The 17,691-nt window shown below is 41.2% G+C and overlaps 1 protein-coding gene across 1 annotated transcript in view; it reads left to right on the top strand.

Annotated features, from left to right (window-relative positions):
- Window positions 1-674: 674 nt before the first annotated feature.
- Window positions 675-17,691, top strand: part of elovl2 (ELOVL fatty acid elongase 2) — a 111,438-nt gene continuing 94,421 nt past the window's right edge. The window contains exon 1 of the mRNA XM_072283738.1: window positions 675-726. Coding sequence (XP_072139839.1) covers window positions 709-726 — 18 coding nt within the window. The 5' untranslated portion in view covers window positions 675-708. The remainder of the gene's footprint in view (window positions 727-17,691) is intronic.

Here is a 17,691-nt window from a genome sequence, read left to right as displayed (position 1 = left end):
AAGACAATGAGAATGAACTTGATTCTGATATCCCTCTAAACCTTTCCTATGCTGAACCTGTCCAAGTGTCTTTGAAGCAGTGTAATTGTGTATTTGACTGTACATGTATGTATACAAAACAAATACACAATTTTAGTGTTTGAGCAATATCCTCCCACATTTCCCCTCTTTATTGCTTGTACATTGTGACAGAGACACAACATAAAGAATTTTACTCTTTTGGATGTAAGAAATAAAATAAATACAAATAATTGTACCTGTTTCTACAGCTTCCTCTGAAATTAAAACACAAAATGTTTAAAATTCTTTCGAGAAGGATCTTAGACCTGAACCATCGTTCTACTCTCTCCATAGACGCTGCCTGACTTGCTGGGTGTTTGCAGTGTTTCAGAAATGACTGCAGCTGGGCTGACAAATCACCAAACACGTTTATTTATCTCTGATACTTTGCTTTCCTCTACACGATACACTGAATGCATACTCAGCACCTATTACAAGCAAAGCCCGGAATCAAGGTCTTGCAGCCTCCCAGCTCCTTTGCGAGCCCTTAGCAGTGTGCGCGCGCATGTGTAGCGGACGCCACTCGTTGCCATGGAGAGAAAGGATGTCTTGACCAATAAGGTAAACCCGCCGCCCGGAATGCTGTCAATCATCTTGTCGGCTTGGTGGTCAGAGGTGAGCTATCCGGCGTGCAGGCAAGATAGCAAAATGATCCAAAGAATCCCGGTAAGACTTATATGGGTGCATCTTTACCAATGCACTCATTTTGGATCAGAATTGTTCATAACGAGTTGCTATTGCATGTCTCCACTGTTCAAATAATGAATTACTTGGTGACAGCTTTTGTCTGAATGTCGATAGTTTCCTCAATTTCCCCAAGTAAAACCATGCTGGAATTTTCAGGATGTGACCATTTATGCGCGGTTGCCTCTATCGGTGCTCTAGAAGTGAACTGGGCTTGGGTGGGTGAAATACACAAAGGAATCGACACCATAAAGAAGCTTAGAATCGGAGCTTTACTGATCACACTAAGAACTCTTTAACAAATTTTATATCATGTCTGCTGACAGGCAAACGGTAGGAGTTTAATTGATGGTTGTTTTGCAGAGATACAATTCACAACGGGGAAAAATCCATCAGTAAAAAATAAATACAATTGTTTTTAAATGACGTATTAACTTGATACCGCCCCCTGTCTCTTATTCCTATTCATTGTGAGTTTAACATCTACGCCCAATGATTTTTCAGTTACCTCTGAATAAATTTTAAGAAGGAAAAGCCAAATAAAATCTCAGAATGCGAAGCCGGGCAAGTTTTAGTGTCAGCGCTTTGCCCTAATGAATAGAAGTGGCACTATGAAGTATTTCGTCATAATCAATGCAGTAAGTGACCCACTTTTCTAAAGGAGGATCGGAGATATTTGAGCGTCCAGCTGGCTGGCGTCTCTCTCGCTATTTTTTTTTGTTTTGAAACCCTGTACCTAATCGGGATTCTAGTTACAGCAGTGAGACCAGAGATGCATTGCAAATAGCGTAACGTGGTATTCGCCCATTTGATTGATAAATACGAAATTACTTTCGTGCCAGCTCCAGAGCAGAAATGGATAGTGGTAGCAGGCAGCACAGTACAAGAATCAGAAGTCTTAAAGAACTCGGGGGGCGAGCAGTATCATATGTCCGATGACGGTTTGTTAATTGGGACCATCCCTATCAATTCGAGGATGATTGTCATAAATGTTGACATATATTTTACATCCACAGATTTTGCTTGACTGTTTGGTTCTAACAGCACTGTTTAGGTTCTAGTTTCTGCAGGCTCTTTCACCTTCATGCAACCGCACTATGGAACTCACCGATGCTTGGAAAATAAGTCAGTGCTACCTGACATAAATGGGTTCAGCCCTGTCCATCACGGGTAAAGCCCTCTCAACCATCGAGCACATCTTGCTGAAACACTGTTTAGGAAAGCAGCATCTATCATCAGGGATCCCTACCACTCATGCATGCTCTTTTCTTGCCGCTGCTATCAGGTAGAAGGTACAAGAGCCTCAGGATTCGCACCACCAGGTTCAAGAACAGTTACTACCCTACAACCATCAAGCTCTTGAACACGAGGAAATCTGCAGATGCTGGAAATTCAAGCCACACACATCAAAGTTACTGACGAACGCAGCAGGCCAGGCAGCATCTCTAGCAAGAGGTACAGTCGATGTTTCCGGCCGAGACCCTTCGTCAGGACTAACTGAAGGAAGAGCTAGTAAGAGATTTGAAAGTTGGAGGGGGAGAAGGACATCCAAAATGATAGGAGAAGACAGGAGGGGGAGGAATGGAGCCAAGAGCTGGACAGGTGATTGGCAAAAGGGATATGAGAGGATCATGGGACAGGAGGCCCAGGGAGAAGGAAAAGGTGGGGGGGAACCCACAGGATGGGTAAGGGGTATAGTGAGAGGGACAGAGGGAGGAAAAGGAGAGAGAGAAAAAGAATGTGTGTATATAAATAAATAACAGAATAACAGCACCTTATATTAAGATGAAGCCACACTCAGGTTGGAGGAACAACATCTTATATTTCTTCTGGGTAGCCTCCAACCTGATGGCATGAACATTGAACTTCTCAAACTTCCACTAATGTCCCACCTCCCCCTCGTACCCCATCCGTTATTTATTTATATACACACATACTTTCTCTCTCTCCTTTTTCTCCCTCTGTCCCTCTCACTATACCCCTTGCTCAGCCTCTCGGTTTTCCCCCCCTCCCCCTTTTCTTTCTCCCTAGGCCTCCTGTCCCAATATCCTCTCATATCCCTTTTGCCAATCACCTGTCCAGCTCTTGGCTCCATCCCTCCCCCTCCTGTCTTCTCCTATCATTTTGGATCTCCCCCTCCCCCTCCCAATTTCAAATCTCTTACTAGCTCTTCTTTTAGTTAGTCCTGACGAAGGGTCTCAGCCCGAAACGTCGACTGTACCTCTTCCTAGAGATGCTGCCTGGCCTGCTGTGTTCACCAGCAACTTTGATGTGTGAAGCTCTTGAACAAATGGGTCTTGCCCTTCCATTGAGATGTTCCCACAATCAATGATCTTAATTTAAGGACTCTATCTCATTATTTCATATTCTTGTTATTATTGCTATTATATTTGCATGTGCATAGTTCATTATCTTCTGCACCCTGGTTGATATTTTAATGAAAACGTTATGGTTACTATTCTATAGATTTGCAGATTATGCCCACAAGAAAATACAGCGGCATGCAAAAGTTTGGGCACCCCTGGTCAAAATTTCTGTTACTGTGAATAGCTAAGCGAGTAAAAGATGAACTGATTTCCAAAAGGCATAAAGTTAAAGATGACACATTTCTTTAATATTTTAAGCAAGAAAACTTTTTTATTTCCATCTTTTACAGTTTCAAAATAACAAAAAAGGAAAAGAGCCTGAAGCAAAATTTTGGGCACCCTGCATGGTCAGTACTTAGTAACACCCCCTTTGGCAAGTATCATAGCTTGTAAACGCATTTTGTAGCCAGCTAAGAGCCTTTAAATTCTTGTTTGGGGGATTTTTGCCCATTCTTCCTTGCAAAAGGCTTCTAGTTCTGTGAGATTCTTGGACATCTTGCATGCACTTCTCTTTTGAGGTCTATCCACAGATTCTCGATGATGTTTAGGTCAGGGGATTGTGAGGGCCATGGCAAAACCTTCAGTTTGCGCCTCTTGGGGTACTCCATTGTGGATTTTGAGGTGTGTTTAGGATCATTATTCTGTTGTAGAAGCCATCCTCTTTTCACCTTCGGTTTTTTTACAGAAGGTGTGATGTTTGCTTCCAGAATTTGCTGGTATTTAATTGAATTCATTCTTCCCTCTACCAGTAAATGTTCCCCGTGCCACTGGCTGCAACACAAGTCCAAAGCATGATCGATCCACCTCTGTGCTTAACAGTTGAAAAGGGGTTCTTTTCATGAAATTCTGCACCTTTTTTTCTCTAAACATACCTTTGCTCATTGCAGCCAAAAAGTTCTATTTTAACTTCAGTCCACAGGACTTGTTTCCAAAATGCATCAGGCTTGTTTAGATATTTCTTTGAACCTTTTGAATAGAACTTTTTGGCCATGGCCCTCACAGTCCCCTGACCCAAACATCATCGAGAATCTGTGGATAGACCTCAAAAGAGCAATGCATGCAAGATGGCCCAAGAATCTCACAGAACTAGAAGCCTTTTGCAAGGAAGATTGGGCGAAAATACCCCCAAACAAGAATTGAAAGGCTCTTAGCTGGCTTCAAAAAGTTTTTACAAGCTGTGATACTTGCCAAAGGGGGTGTTACTAAGTACTGACCAGGCAGGGTGCCCAAAGTTTTGCTTCGGGCCCTTTTCCTTTTTTGTTATTTTGAAACTGTAAGATGGAAATAAAAAAGTTTTCTTGCTTAAAATATTAAAGAAATGTGTCATCTTTAACTTTATGCCTTTTGGAAATCAGTTCATCTTTTACTCGCTTAGCTATTCACAGCAACAGAAATTTTGACCAGGGATGTCCAAACTTTTGCATGCCAGTGTAAATCTCAGGCTTGTATATGGTGACGTATATGTAATTTTATAATAAAATTTAGGATGAATTTTGAGCAGTATACAAATAACGAGAACATCTCTGAAGGCTACAATATGGTCGTCAAGTCATTTCTTATCGTCATTTCGACCGTAACTGCTGGTACAGTACACAGTAAAAACGAGACAACGTTTTTCGGGACCATGGTTCTACATAAACAATACAAAAACTACACTGAACTACGGAAAAACAACACAAAACTACACTAGACTACAGACCTACCCAGGACTGCATAAAGTGCACAAAACAGTGCAGACATTACAATAAATAATAAACAAGACAATAGGCACAGTAGAGGGCAGTAGGTTGGTGTCACTCCAGGCTCTGGGTATTGAAGAGTTTGATGGCTTGGGGGAAGAAACTGTTACGTAGGCTGGTCATGAGAGCCCGAATACTTTGATGCCTTTTGGCAGATGGCAGGAGGGAGAAAAGTTTGTATGAGGGGTGCGCGGGGTCCTTCATAATGCTGTTTGCTTTACGGATGCAGCATGTGGTGTAAGTGTCTGTAATGGTGGGAAGAGAGAACCCAGTGATCTTCTCAGCTGACCTCACTATCCGCTGCAGGGTCTTGCGATCCGAGATGGTGCAATTTCCGAGCCAGGCAGTGATGCAGCTGCTCAGGATGCTCTCAATACAACCTCTGTAGAATGTGGTGAGGATGTGGGGTGGGAGATGGACTTTTCTCAGCCTTCGCAGAAAGTAGAGACGCTGCTGGGCTTTCTTTGCTATGGAGCTGGTTTTGAGGGACCAGGTGAGATTCTTCACCAGGTGAACACCAAGAAATTTGATGCTCTTAATGATCTCTACGGAGGAGTCGTTGATGTTTAGCGGAGAGCAGTCGTTCCATGTCCTCCTGAAGTCAACAACCATCTCTTTTATTTTGTTTACATTCAGAGACAGGTTGTTGGCTCCATACCAGTCCGTTAGCTGTTGTACCTCCTCTCTCTATGCTTCCTCATTCCTTCCTTGAAGCTTCTTTGTTTTAATCTAATCCATCAAATTCCACTCCCCCTCACCCACCAACATTTGAAATCCCACCCACTTGAGTGTCAAAGATGGGAGTAGGATTTGGCAGATATATCTGGCTTTTTGTCTCCTGAAAGATCATATGTTTCCTGAATCTCGAGATCTGCACTTATCCACACAATTCATCTCAATAGTGGCAAGATTTTGGATGTCAGCTTACCATGGCTTGTCTAACTAAATTTCTGGTTCTAGGATGTTGATAGAACAGGATTCAGTGGTGGCAATGCTGTTAAGTGTCAAGGGGCATGATTAGAGATGGACATTGCCTGACACTTGCTTGGCAAAGAAATTTCTTTCCACTTTTTAGCCAAAGCTTGAGTGTTGCTAATTTTTGTCAGTAAAAACATGGGGTTCTTCAGTATATAACCACTTGACAAATGGGACTGAACATGTACAATCCCTGAATGACCGTCCCTATTTCTGACCTTACGCTGGAGAAAAATGGATGGTGGAGCAGCTGTTGATAATTGGAACTGTGACTTTGCACCAATGATTTCCTGTAGGGATGCCATGAAGCTCAGATGATTGACCTTAACCAACATTATGCTGGGGATAACTTCAGCCATTGGAGAGATTTCCCTGATTCTTACTGAACTTAATTGACAGCAGTGGCAATTATACTCAATTCACTACTGGCATGTGACTTTTTTGGCTGTAATTAGTGATGAAACCAGCTGTTCCTGGCAGCAACCAAATATTGGTGAATTATATGCCTCTTCATAACGCTGACAACACCTTCTGTCACTTTCATGTTTGCAAGAAGCTTGCTGAGACTGAAACTTGTGAGATTGTTTTTTCTTTATTGATGGGATGTACCTGGTCAATTTCCACATTGCTTGATGTCTATCAGTGTTGTTGTTGCATTGGAACAGAGGTATCATTTTATCAAGTGGAGAGAAAGCATTCCTAAAAATATTAATGCTTAGCAAAGTACAATAGGAGCTGGGAGTAAATGCTGGAAATACTTGGCAGATTAAGCAGCATCTTTGGAAGGAATTCTAGCTGGATAAACTTCTATTGTTAGATATCAGTTGAAATGTGGTGCTCAGTTTTGCACGCCTCATAGGAAGCTTTAGAGCAGGTGCAGAGGAGGTTTACCAGAATGCTGCCTGTTTTGGAGAGCAAGTTTTATGAAAATAGGTTGAGCTATGTAGAGCTTTTATCTTTAGAGCAAAGGAGGTGACTTGATAGAGATGATGAGAGCCATAGATCTAGTGGACAGCCAGAGACTTTTTCCCCAGTGTGGAAATGGCTAATACAAGGGGGCATAATTTTAAGGTGATTAGAGGGAAGTATAGGGGGGACGTTAGAGGTAAGCTTTTTTCACAGAGAGTGGTGAATGTGTGGAACACCCTGCCAGGGTTGGTGGAAGGGGCATTTAAGAAACTCTTAAGTAAGCACATGGATGATAGAAAAATGGAATGTTATGTATGAGGGAAGGGTTAGATTGTTTGAAAGGACAGCATAACATCATGGGTCAAAGGGCCTGTACTGTACCTTAATGTTCTATGTTTTTGAAGTTAATATCCCTACTCCAGAAGGCTAACACACGATATGCTTTCTTAACAACCTTATCAAATTGCATGGCAACTTTGAGGGATCAGTGGATGTGGATCCCAAGATCCTTCTGTTCCTCCACACTGCCAGGAATCCTACCATTAACCCTGTATTCTACCTTCAAATGAGGATTTACAAAATGAATCTATGTTCTATGAAATTTCATGCAGCAGAGACTGTACACAGGCAATAATGTAATCTTCACAAAATTGAATCTAATGTTTAATAACCTCAATAAAAATTGCCTTTCACATTAGTTGTTCAACCCGTGAATGTACATCGCAAGGTATTGTATAGGACCAAGCATGTTAGCATTTGCAATATCATCTTGCAGAACTTTGCTACTAATCCTAATTAATAAGAGATGAATATCTCGTGATATGATAGCAACAGGTCATCTATCCATGGTGGATAGTGAATTCTGCCATTGAGGATGTCTAACCTAAAAATAACATTACAACTCCTTGCTGTATTGTAGAGTTTTTTGTTTATTATCATGTTAGTTATATTTTACTTTCCTTTTGAATTCTTACTACTTATGCTGTACATCAGAAAGATTGTAAGCCCATTCAGGCAGATATAAAGGATTCCATGCTATTATTGGTAAAGTAGCAAGCAGTTCTTCTGATGTTTTGGCCAATTAGTTGCTCATTTGCCTTCCCTGCTACGAGTTGTTCCATGTTGTGCGCAGTTTAGACCAGTCTCATTGCTTGGAGATTGTACTAAGCACTACACTCACAAGCTCGGTAACTTGTGCAGGGAGATTTTAAAGGTAAAATTCACCCTCACAAAACCTGCCTTTAGCATTCATTGCAACACAGACAAAATGGTGGAGAAACTCAACGGGTCAGGCAGCATCTATGGAAATGAATAAACAAGACTGAACTGGAAGGGACAATATGCCAGAATTAAAAAAGGTGGTGGGAGGGGAAAGGGGATAGTAGAAGGTGAAGCCAAGTGCGTGGGAAAGCATCAATGGAAGGAAATAAGCAGTCAACGTTTTGGGCTGAAACCCTTAATCAGGACTCAGCCCAAAATGTTGACTGTTTACTCCCCTCCTTAGCTGCTACTTGACTTGCTGAGTTCCTCCAGCATTTTGTGTGTATTGCTCAAGATTTTCAGCATCTGCAGAATATCTTGTAGTTACAGTACAATCCTTGTTTGCCTGTGAACTATACACAAAACAAAGGTTATTTAATGAAAATGTTCTAAACTCAGAAAAAAATTCTCTGCTTCCTGGGGTCATAGTGAGCCATTAAGATGCACAGAATGGAAACAAGCCCTTCGACCCACTGACTCTGTGCTGACCTTCAAGTATCTACTTACATTAATTGTACTTTATTCTATTCTCTCTACTTCCCCATCAGCTTCCCAGAAACCCCCTGAACCCTCATATTCCAGCACTAACTACACTGGTAGGGCAATTTACAGTGACTAACTACCAGCCCACAGGTCTTTGGCATTTGGGTTTAAGCTGGAGCACCAAAAACATGTGGAGAACATGCAAACTCCACACAGACAGCACAGAAGTAGGTATTTAACACCTATCTTATCCTCAGCTTTCTCTCCTCAAATGTATCTACATATGCACTGCCCCAAGAAGGCAGCATCTGCCAGCAAAGATCCTCACCATCCAGACCATGCCATTATCCTGCAACTTCCATCAGGCAGGAGGTACAGAACCCTGAACTCCCCCATACCAGGTTACTTTCCTACATTTCTTCATTTCTTGAACTAATCAACACAACTGTAATCACTTCCTCAGAACAACACTAAGACTACCATGCATTGTACATTGTTATTTTTGTCGCAATTGTGTTCTTTCTTGGATAATTTTGTATAGTTTATATTTAATTTGTGTTTTTCTTGTGAATGTCTGTCTGGTGGTGTGTGCCTTTATTGCTAATGTAAGTTTTTCATTGCACCTGGATATACATGTACTTGAGCATATGACAACAAACTGGACTTTGAATTTAACAGTGCCTTCAGTTTCAATTGCACTGTCAGGAGGAGGACCCATTTCTCCTGTCTGTGAGTGGAGGGGTCCCTCAAGTTGTTACAATCATGAGAACTTCAGTCAAAGGATATGAAAAAGTTATTTTTAACTGAAGTATTACAAGGAAGAACTTTTCTAGTTGACTTGTAGTGGATGCATTTTGTTTGTGGACAGCATAGGTGAGTCTTATCAGAATCAGGTTGTGTATCACTGGCATGTTGTGAAATTTGTTGTTATGTGGCAGCAGTACATTGTAATTTACAGGTTTTATTATTGTGTATTGCAATAAGAAATATATTCAAAAAGAAGATTAAATTAAATGTCCTGAAGACAGGTCTAGCCCGAAACATCAAGTCTTTATTCACTTCCGTTACTGCTGCTAAGTTCCTCCACCATTTTGTGTGTGTTCTTTTAACTTAAATAAGTAGAGCGCTCCCATGAACTTGAAACTGCTCAGCCTTACCACTTCTGATCCCTTGATGAGGACTGGTGTGTGTGTGTGTGTGTGTGTGTGTGTATATACTTCCCTTTCTTGAAGTCCACAATCAATTCCTTGGTTTTATTGATGATGAGTGCAAGGTTGTTGCTGTGGCACCACTCGACCGGCTGATCTATCTCACTCCTGTATGCCTCGCACAATGATAGGGAAGGCATCAGGGTGCCTGTTTCGTGCCTGTTGCTTATTGAAGTACACATGGTTGTGATGATGGATTTCAGCTATGGTAGCCCTGAATGGGAATATTTGATGATTTCCATCGTAGCTTCATGCAAACAGTCACACTTTAGTGGTGCCATTTCATTGTAGTGTTAGAAATATAAGGTCAAGGATTTCTTTTGTTTGTCACTGCAAACAGCTGTGGTGATTTATTCCAGGAGATCACCTCGGTTTTTTGCACCTCCTTTGCTCTGTGTGCCTCAACAGTGGAATACAGGCCTCTTGCTCCCTACCTCATTTATAAGGTCAGTGAGATTGAAATCAGAGAAAGGTTGTGGGAGAGGCGTTCAGACTGGTAGATATTCCCTCCTTTAAAATGCCTCACTCATCCATATGATCACAACTGTACACTTGCTGCAGTGCTGTACCCAGTAAAGAACAGGTCAGAGCCCTGATATCATTCAGCACAGTAGTGGTGGCAGTAACTATCTAGATTTCCATTTATAGCCCTCCTAGGCAGAATCTGATACTGCAAGCATACCTATCAATTTGCACTAGGATTGCAATTGATCTAACTTCAATTCTGCAATAGGAAGGATTAAATTCACAGCATGGGATCAACTGTCAACTGGAATTGATCCCATTTATTGCCAAATGAATTTTATAATGCAAGCACTTACTTCTTGAAGGGTTTCTTTGTTATTTCATGATCCAGTTTTTCTTTTAAGCTCTGTAAAATGCCTGGAACTTTGACCAAAGTTTGGGCTCTTAGCTTTCTGTTTTTCTGATTGTCATTGTGATTTGCTACTCAACATTTGAGACAGCTTTCCTTCAGGCCAGTTGTACCCGCTCAATGATTCATTGCTGGCCTCAAAACCCATGTCAAGATGTGATGCTGAATCCAAACTGCTGGAAACTAGCAAGCAATGCCTAGGCATTGGAAGGTGACACTAACTCAAATAACCACGATGTTATAACAGTGGTGTGTAAAGGAGCATCTCTGAATGCACAATATGTTGAATCTTGAAGTAAATGGGCTACAGCAGCAGAAAACGACAAACATACACTCAGTAGCCACTTACCTCCTGTGCCTAATAAAGTGGCCATTGAGTGCTTTTACATTAGGATGAACAGTTTACAAAGATATTTTAATTATGTTACACTATCCCTTATTGACTTTTTCACCACTACTCTCTATGAACCTTTTAGGTTTACGGCTCTTTCAAAGCCTTTTGTTAGTCAGTAGATAATGTTTGTATGGGGGAGTGTTCGTAAGTGTTTGTAAGTCTATTTTTTATGTCTTCTCATTGGTTAGCCTGCCAACTTAAAAGACTAAAGCCTGGCTTTATTTGTCACATGCACACCTAAACATACAGTGAAATGCTTTGCCCACAGCAACAACCAACATAGTCCGAGATGAGCTGGGGGTAGCCCACTTTAACCCATGCATTTTCTCTGTAAACATCTCTCAATGCCTATTAGGACAACACTTGTCTGTTTTCTTCCCGATATGACCAGTGACCCAGATTACTTCTGTTCCCATTCTCACATAATTTCCCCTGAAGTCCTCCCATGAACCAAACTTTTGAAAACCAGACTGAAGCTTTCATACTGGGCTTTGGAATCATTTTAGGTATCATAATTGATGATAGTGGTTAGCACGATGCTATTACCACTCGGGCCATTGGAGTTGAGAGTTCAATTGTAGTGTCCTCTGAAAGGAGTTTGTACATTCTTCCCCATGGAATGCATGAGTTTTCCCCAGGTGCACCAGTTTTCTCCCACTGTCCAAATACATACCAGGTAGATTAACTGGTCATTGCACCTCTAAATTCTAGTGAAGGACTTGGAGGTGTTAGGAATGAAAGGGTTACCATATGAGGAATGTCTGGCAGCACTTGGGCTGTATTCCCTGGAGTTCAGGAGAATGAACACATGGCCGAGTGGTTAAGGCATTGGACTAGCGACCTGAAGGTCGTGAGTTCGAGCTCCAGCCGAGGGAATGTGTTGTGTCCTTGAGCAAGGCACTTAATCACACATTGCTCTGCGACGTTACTGGTGCCAAGCTGTATGGGTCCTAATACCCTTCACTTGGACAACATTGGTGTCATGGAAAGGGGAGACTTGCAGCATGGGCAACTGCTGTTCTTCCATACAACCTTGCCCAGGCCTGCGCCCTGGAGAGTGAAGACTTTCCAGGAGCAGATCCATGGTCTCGCAAGACTAACGGATGCCAGGAGAATGAGGGGGGATCTCATTGAAACATTTCGAATGGTAAGAGGCCTGAACAGATTAGATACGGCAAAGTTATTTCCCATGGTAGGGGAGTCTAGGTCAAGACTTCAGGATTGAAGGATGTAAATTTAGAACAGAGATGCGGAGAAATTACTTTAGTCAGAGGGTGGTAAATTTGTTGTATTTGTTGCCATGAGTGACTATGGAGGCCAAGTCATTGGATGCATTCAAGGCAGAGATGGATAGGTCCTCGATAAGCTGGTGCATTGAAGGGTAAGGGGAGAAAGTAGAGGAGTAGGGATGACTGGAAGAATTGGATCAGCCCATGATTGAATGGGGAGCAGACTCTGGACCAAATGGCCTACTTCTGCTCCTATATCTTATGGTCTAAGCATAAAAAAAAAGTCCAACCAAACGACTGTAAATGAACAAAATTAATGCAGGCTCCTAGTGCAGATAATGGATTGCCAACATACAATGCTTTCAATGATTGCATCCTCCAAATCTTCATTTTCATTGTAACATACAAGATGATTGTTGACACCTTCATAATTCTTAATTTCTTGAAGTAGTGAAATTGTTTCATTTTCACTCCTGGCCTTTTCTGGCATCTCCAAGCCTGAATGCTTGAAACCGCGATGACCAAAACAGTTCTGAATGATCTTGCTGCCTATTTCTCACCAACCATCAGTGACAAAAATCACCGATTTTGAACACAAATACACATAACTGATGCTATTTAAAAAACTGATCACTTTAAGCACGGTGTAGTGTCACACAAGTGCATGCAATTGATGCTGGACGTTAGTTAGCTGATGTATCTTCGACAACAATCTCATGCCCCATTTAAGCGGTATATTGTCACAATTAAACAAAGGAAATTGTTGCTATTTTCTCAATTTAGTTTTTGTTCTTTAATAATTGTCCCAAATAAACTTCTGCCCCTTTTAATCTAATAGCCAATTAACCATAATCCACTAACAAGAGAAAGTCTGAGATTCTGGAAATCAAAGTAATACACACAAATTGCTGGAGGAACTCAGCAGCCCAGGCAGCATCTATGGAAAAGAGTACACAGTAGACGTTTCAGGCTGAGACCCTTCATCAGCCCTAAACAAATATCATCTTCAGAGTTGAGGTGCAGTAACCTTACTTGAGAGCAGAATATGTTGCAACTACACTTCAAAAGGACAAAGCTATATTTGCTAGAGTGCAGACAAGGGTGCAAAATGTAAAATGAGGTCAACTATAAGAGACTGTTGGAGAATCTTAAGTTTAACCTTCTTGAAAGAAAGACAAAATGGAACTTCTAAAATAGAAAGCCTTCCTTTCTACTAATCTCTCTCAGCTGTGAACAGGTTGCATTTACAAGTTTGCTTAATTGCTTCCTCATGGTTATCATTCACCAAGCAATTCAAAGCTACCAAATGCTGCTTGGTCCAATGTTTCCATTCCAGCTTGCATGTCAATGTCAGAGAAATATATAATGTGCCTGACTACTGCTGTATGGTCCCTCATCTCTAATGTACTCCACAGCAGGCATCTACATGCAGAACAAGCTACTGCTCCACAGCCCAGATGAAGTGTGTTTAATTCTAAACACAGATATTCTCTGTGTGGAGTTTGCACATTCTCCATGTGACTGTGTGGGTTTCCTCCTGCCTCTTGGTGTACCTGTTTCCTCCCAAATCCAAAGGCATGCTGGTTTTTAAATTGCTTCTATTGTAGAGGGAAGCAGTGGAATCTGGGAGGTTTTGGTGGTAATGTGGGCTGAATAGGATTTGTGAATGGGTCAATGTGCACTTGGGCTGAAGTACCTGTTTCTGTGCTGTGTTGCTTTGTTTCAACGAAGAGTAATCGGAATGGATTCAAATCAGTCATAAAATTTCTTTACTTATAAACTAGCCAGATCTATCTATACCTATATTGGCTTCCTTATCCATATGCCTTAGTCTCCACCCAAACAGCCTCCATACCCCCTTAATACCTGTGGTCTATGCTTCAACTCAGGCACCTCATTGGAAACCCACTTACCATCCCCCAATGAGAGCCTCCTCAAAACATCTAATTTCCATCTGATCATGGTCTTGTGAAGTGCAAGGCCCCTCAGAGGCAAGTCTTACTGAAAGACCGAGTCAGTGAAACCATGTCACCCACCACCTCTGCCTGACCTCCTGGCCAACTTGTCTGTTGAAGAGGATGTTTGTGGATTTATCTGACATTTTAAAGATAGAAACAGACTTAATATTTTTAAATAATTGGAAATATAAATCTAACATACTAGAAAACACTTTGAAATAATGTACCTATATTAAAGCATATAAATCAAAGAAATTGTTTGACACTCCTTACAGATTTTCCTTTCCACTGAAATAAATGGATTCACTGAACCGATTTTAGGTCTAACCTACTGTAGGTTAAGCAGGCAGCTTGTGTAGAGTCATATAGCACAGAACCAGGCCCCTTGACTGACTGTGTGTCCATCAAATGCCCGTCTGCACAAATCTGATTTACCAGCACTTGGCAATTCAAGAGCTCATCTCAGTACTAAAATGAATGTGAGAGTACCTCCCTGTATCCAGAATGTTTCACATTGCAGCCATCTTCTGGGTGAGAAAAAAAAAATCTCAGATATCCTCCAGCCCTCTTCCCCTTTGCCTTTTGATTTTAGGCATTTCCATTACGGGGGAAATAAATTTCCCGCTACCCACCTTATTTATGTCCTATATTATTTTGTATCCACCTATGAGCAACCCTTAGCCTCCCCTGTTCCAGTTAAAACAAACCGAACTCATCCAGTCTTTCTTCATAACCGAAATATTCCATCCCAAATAACTGTCAGATCTGCCCAGATTGCACTTTTGGCCCAACACTGGATGATCATGCTCAGCTAATGGACTGCACAGGTTGTTCATCCTCAGATTGCAGGGTACTTGTGAGCAGTGATTATTTGTGTAGCTTTTTGCATCTGCTGCATTCTGCGTAGTAGTACTGACATTCCTCATAGTTACAGCACCAAATGCCAGCAGCATGCCCATCTCTCCTGAACTGTGGTGTCGACACAGGTAAATGGATTATAAAGTTAGGCTTGGATTTTCACCCTTCTTTCTGATTAGTAACAGTTGTGGAATCATACAACACAGAAACTGATTCTGTGGCCTTAACGTGGCCATGGTGTCCAAGATGTGCTTCCAAGCAATGTCTAAACAGAAATCTGTCTGGGCAAACAAATTGTGTTACCATTGCTCACATACGCCAGACCAATGCAGGTTTAAAGGTGAAACTTGCACAAAATGTGTCAAAGTAGGACACATACAAAGAGCTTGTCAGGCAAACAAAAATAAATGGACTGCACGGGGAAGAGAAAAAGAGATCTGCATGCTGTTGATGAAAAATCTGATAATGATGAGAGTGACACAGGACTGGGTAGCCTTAATCTTTACAATGTAAGAACCAACGGGAGACAAGTAATATGGCTTGCCCCAGAAATGAACAGCAAATTAATTAAAATGGAAAAGACACTGGCTTCGCTGTTTCAGTCATTTCACAAAATGACTTCAAAAGCATTTCAAAGACACTGAAATGAAGCCTGCAGGTATCCAACTTATACTGGAGAAAAGATAACTCCTGTGGGAATGACATTCGTAACAGGAAAATACAACAACCAACAAGACACATTGAGCTTGTACGTGGTAAAAACAGAAGGCTTTGCTTGGCTGAGACAACTTCAACTTGATTGGAGATCCATCCACCATTTGCGTGCCACATCCCCTGTAATAAAGTCAACTGAAAGTAAATTAAGAAAGTACTGGATGATGCCACAGGAGTGTTCAAGGATGGCATTAGAAAATTCAAACATATCAGGGGAAAATAGTGTTAATTGAAAATCCCACACACAAGTTTTTCAAAGCCCATCCAGTTCCTTATCATCATCATCATCAGGTGCCGTGCCCAGTTTGAGCTTTGACTGCCGTGGCCCACACACTCCTGTTTCGGGTCAAGTGGATCAATTCATTGGTATTCATTTCCAATTCTCTGGCTGCTGTCTCCATCATCATTTATCTTTGCCTTCCTCTTGCTTTCTTCCCTTCAATCTTGCCCATAATTACTGTGCATTCTAACTCCTCTTTCCTAATCACATGTCCAATGAAGTTACATTGCCTTTTCATGATCTCATACATTATTTCTCTTTTTCTGTTTGCTCTGTTCATGACATCCTCATTAGACATTTGTTTTGTCCATGATATTCTTTGCATCCTCCTCAAAAACCACATTTCTGCTGCTACAATTCATTTCCTCATGTTACTAGATATTGCCCAACATTCTGAGCTATATAACATAACTGGATAAACATAACATCTCGGTACTCTGAGGCGGGTTGTCATGCCTAGTTTAGTATTGGTCGATATACTCTTCATTCTCGTAAAGGTGTCTTTTGCCATCTCTATTCTTCTTTTGATGTCCAAGTTGCACCTGCCATCTGATGTCACCCAGCTTCCTAAGTAGCAAAGGTTCTTTACTTGTTTTATGTCTTCCCCATGTATTCTCAGCCTGCAGATAGGATTCTCCTTCTTTTTGGATATCACCATACATTCTGTCTTTTTGCAATTGATAGATAGACCCATTTTTGCACTTTCTTCAACAATTACATCAATTAAGTTTTGTAGTTTTTCCTCCATACTTGCAATTAACACAGTGTCATCTGCCTGCCTATCTAAAATTATTGATGTTTTCACTGCCAACTTTGATTCCCAAGATTTCTGTTATTTTTTTGTAATATTGTTTCACTGTACACATTAAATAAATCAGGGGAGAAAACACACCCTTGTCTAACGCCTCTCTTGATTTTCGTAAACTTCCTCACTTCTCCATCTATTCTTACAGCGGCAGTTTGTTCCCAGTACAGATTTCTGATTAGGTGGAGGTCTTTTGAATCTAGATCTAGAGTTTTCTGTAATATTTCAAATACTGTAACTTACTGTGCTTCACTTTATCAATTGCTTTTCTGAAGTCAATAAAACAAACGAATCTTTTTGCACTTGACTAGCTCGTTCTAATTGTAACCTTAACATCAATATTGTGTTTCTTGTACCTTTGTCTTTCACAAAACCACATTGTTCTTTGCCTATTTCAGCTTGTATCTTACTTTTAGCTCTTGCCATCAAAATTCTTGGAAGTATCTTGGTGATATGACTCATTAAACTTATGGTCCTATGTAATTCACATTCTATTGCTCCAGCTTTCTTAGGAAGAGTGATAAATACTGATTTTTTTCATCTCTTCACAAGATCACAAGACAACGGAGCAGAAGTAGGCCATTCAGCCCATCAAGTCTGCTCCGCAGCTCCCCCATGAGCTAAACTATTCACCCATCTAGTTCCAATTTCCGGCTTTTTCCCCATATCCCTTGACACCCTGACTAATTAGATAACTGTCAATCTCCTCCTTAAACACCCTCAATGATCGGGCCTCCACAGCTGTATGTAGCAACGAATTCCATAAATCCATGACCCTCTGGCTAAAAAAATTTCTCCTCATCTCTGTTTTAACTGGGTACCCTCTAATTCTAAGACTATGGCCTCCTGTCCTGGACTCACCCACCAAGGGAAACAACCTTTCCACATCTACTCT

This window comes from Mobula birostris, chromosome 19 (assembly GCF_030028105.1).
Source record: "Mobula birostris isolate sMobBir1 chromosome 19, sMobBir1.hap1, whole genome shotgun sequence".
In the NCBI taxonomy this organism is placed as follows: Eukaryota; Metazoa; Chordata; class Chondrichthyes; order Myliobatiformes; family Myliobatidae; genus Mobula; species Mobula birostris.
Note: the sequence above shows the minus strand (reverse complement) of the source record. Positions and strands in the feature narration are given on the sequence as shown.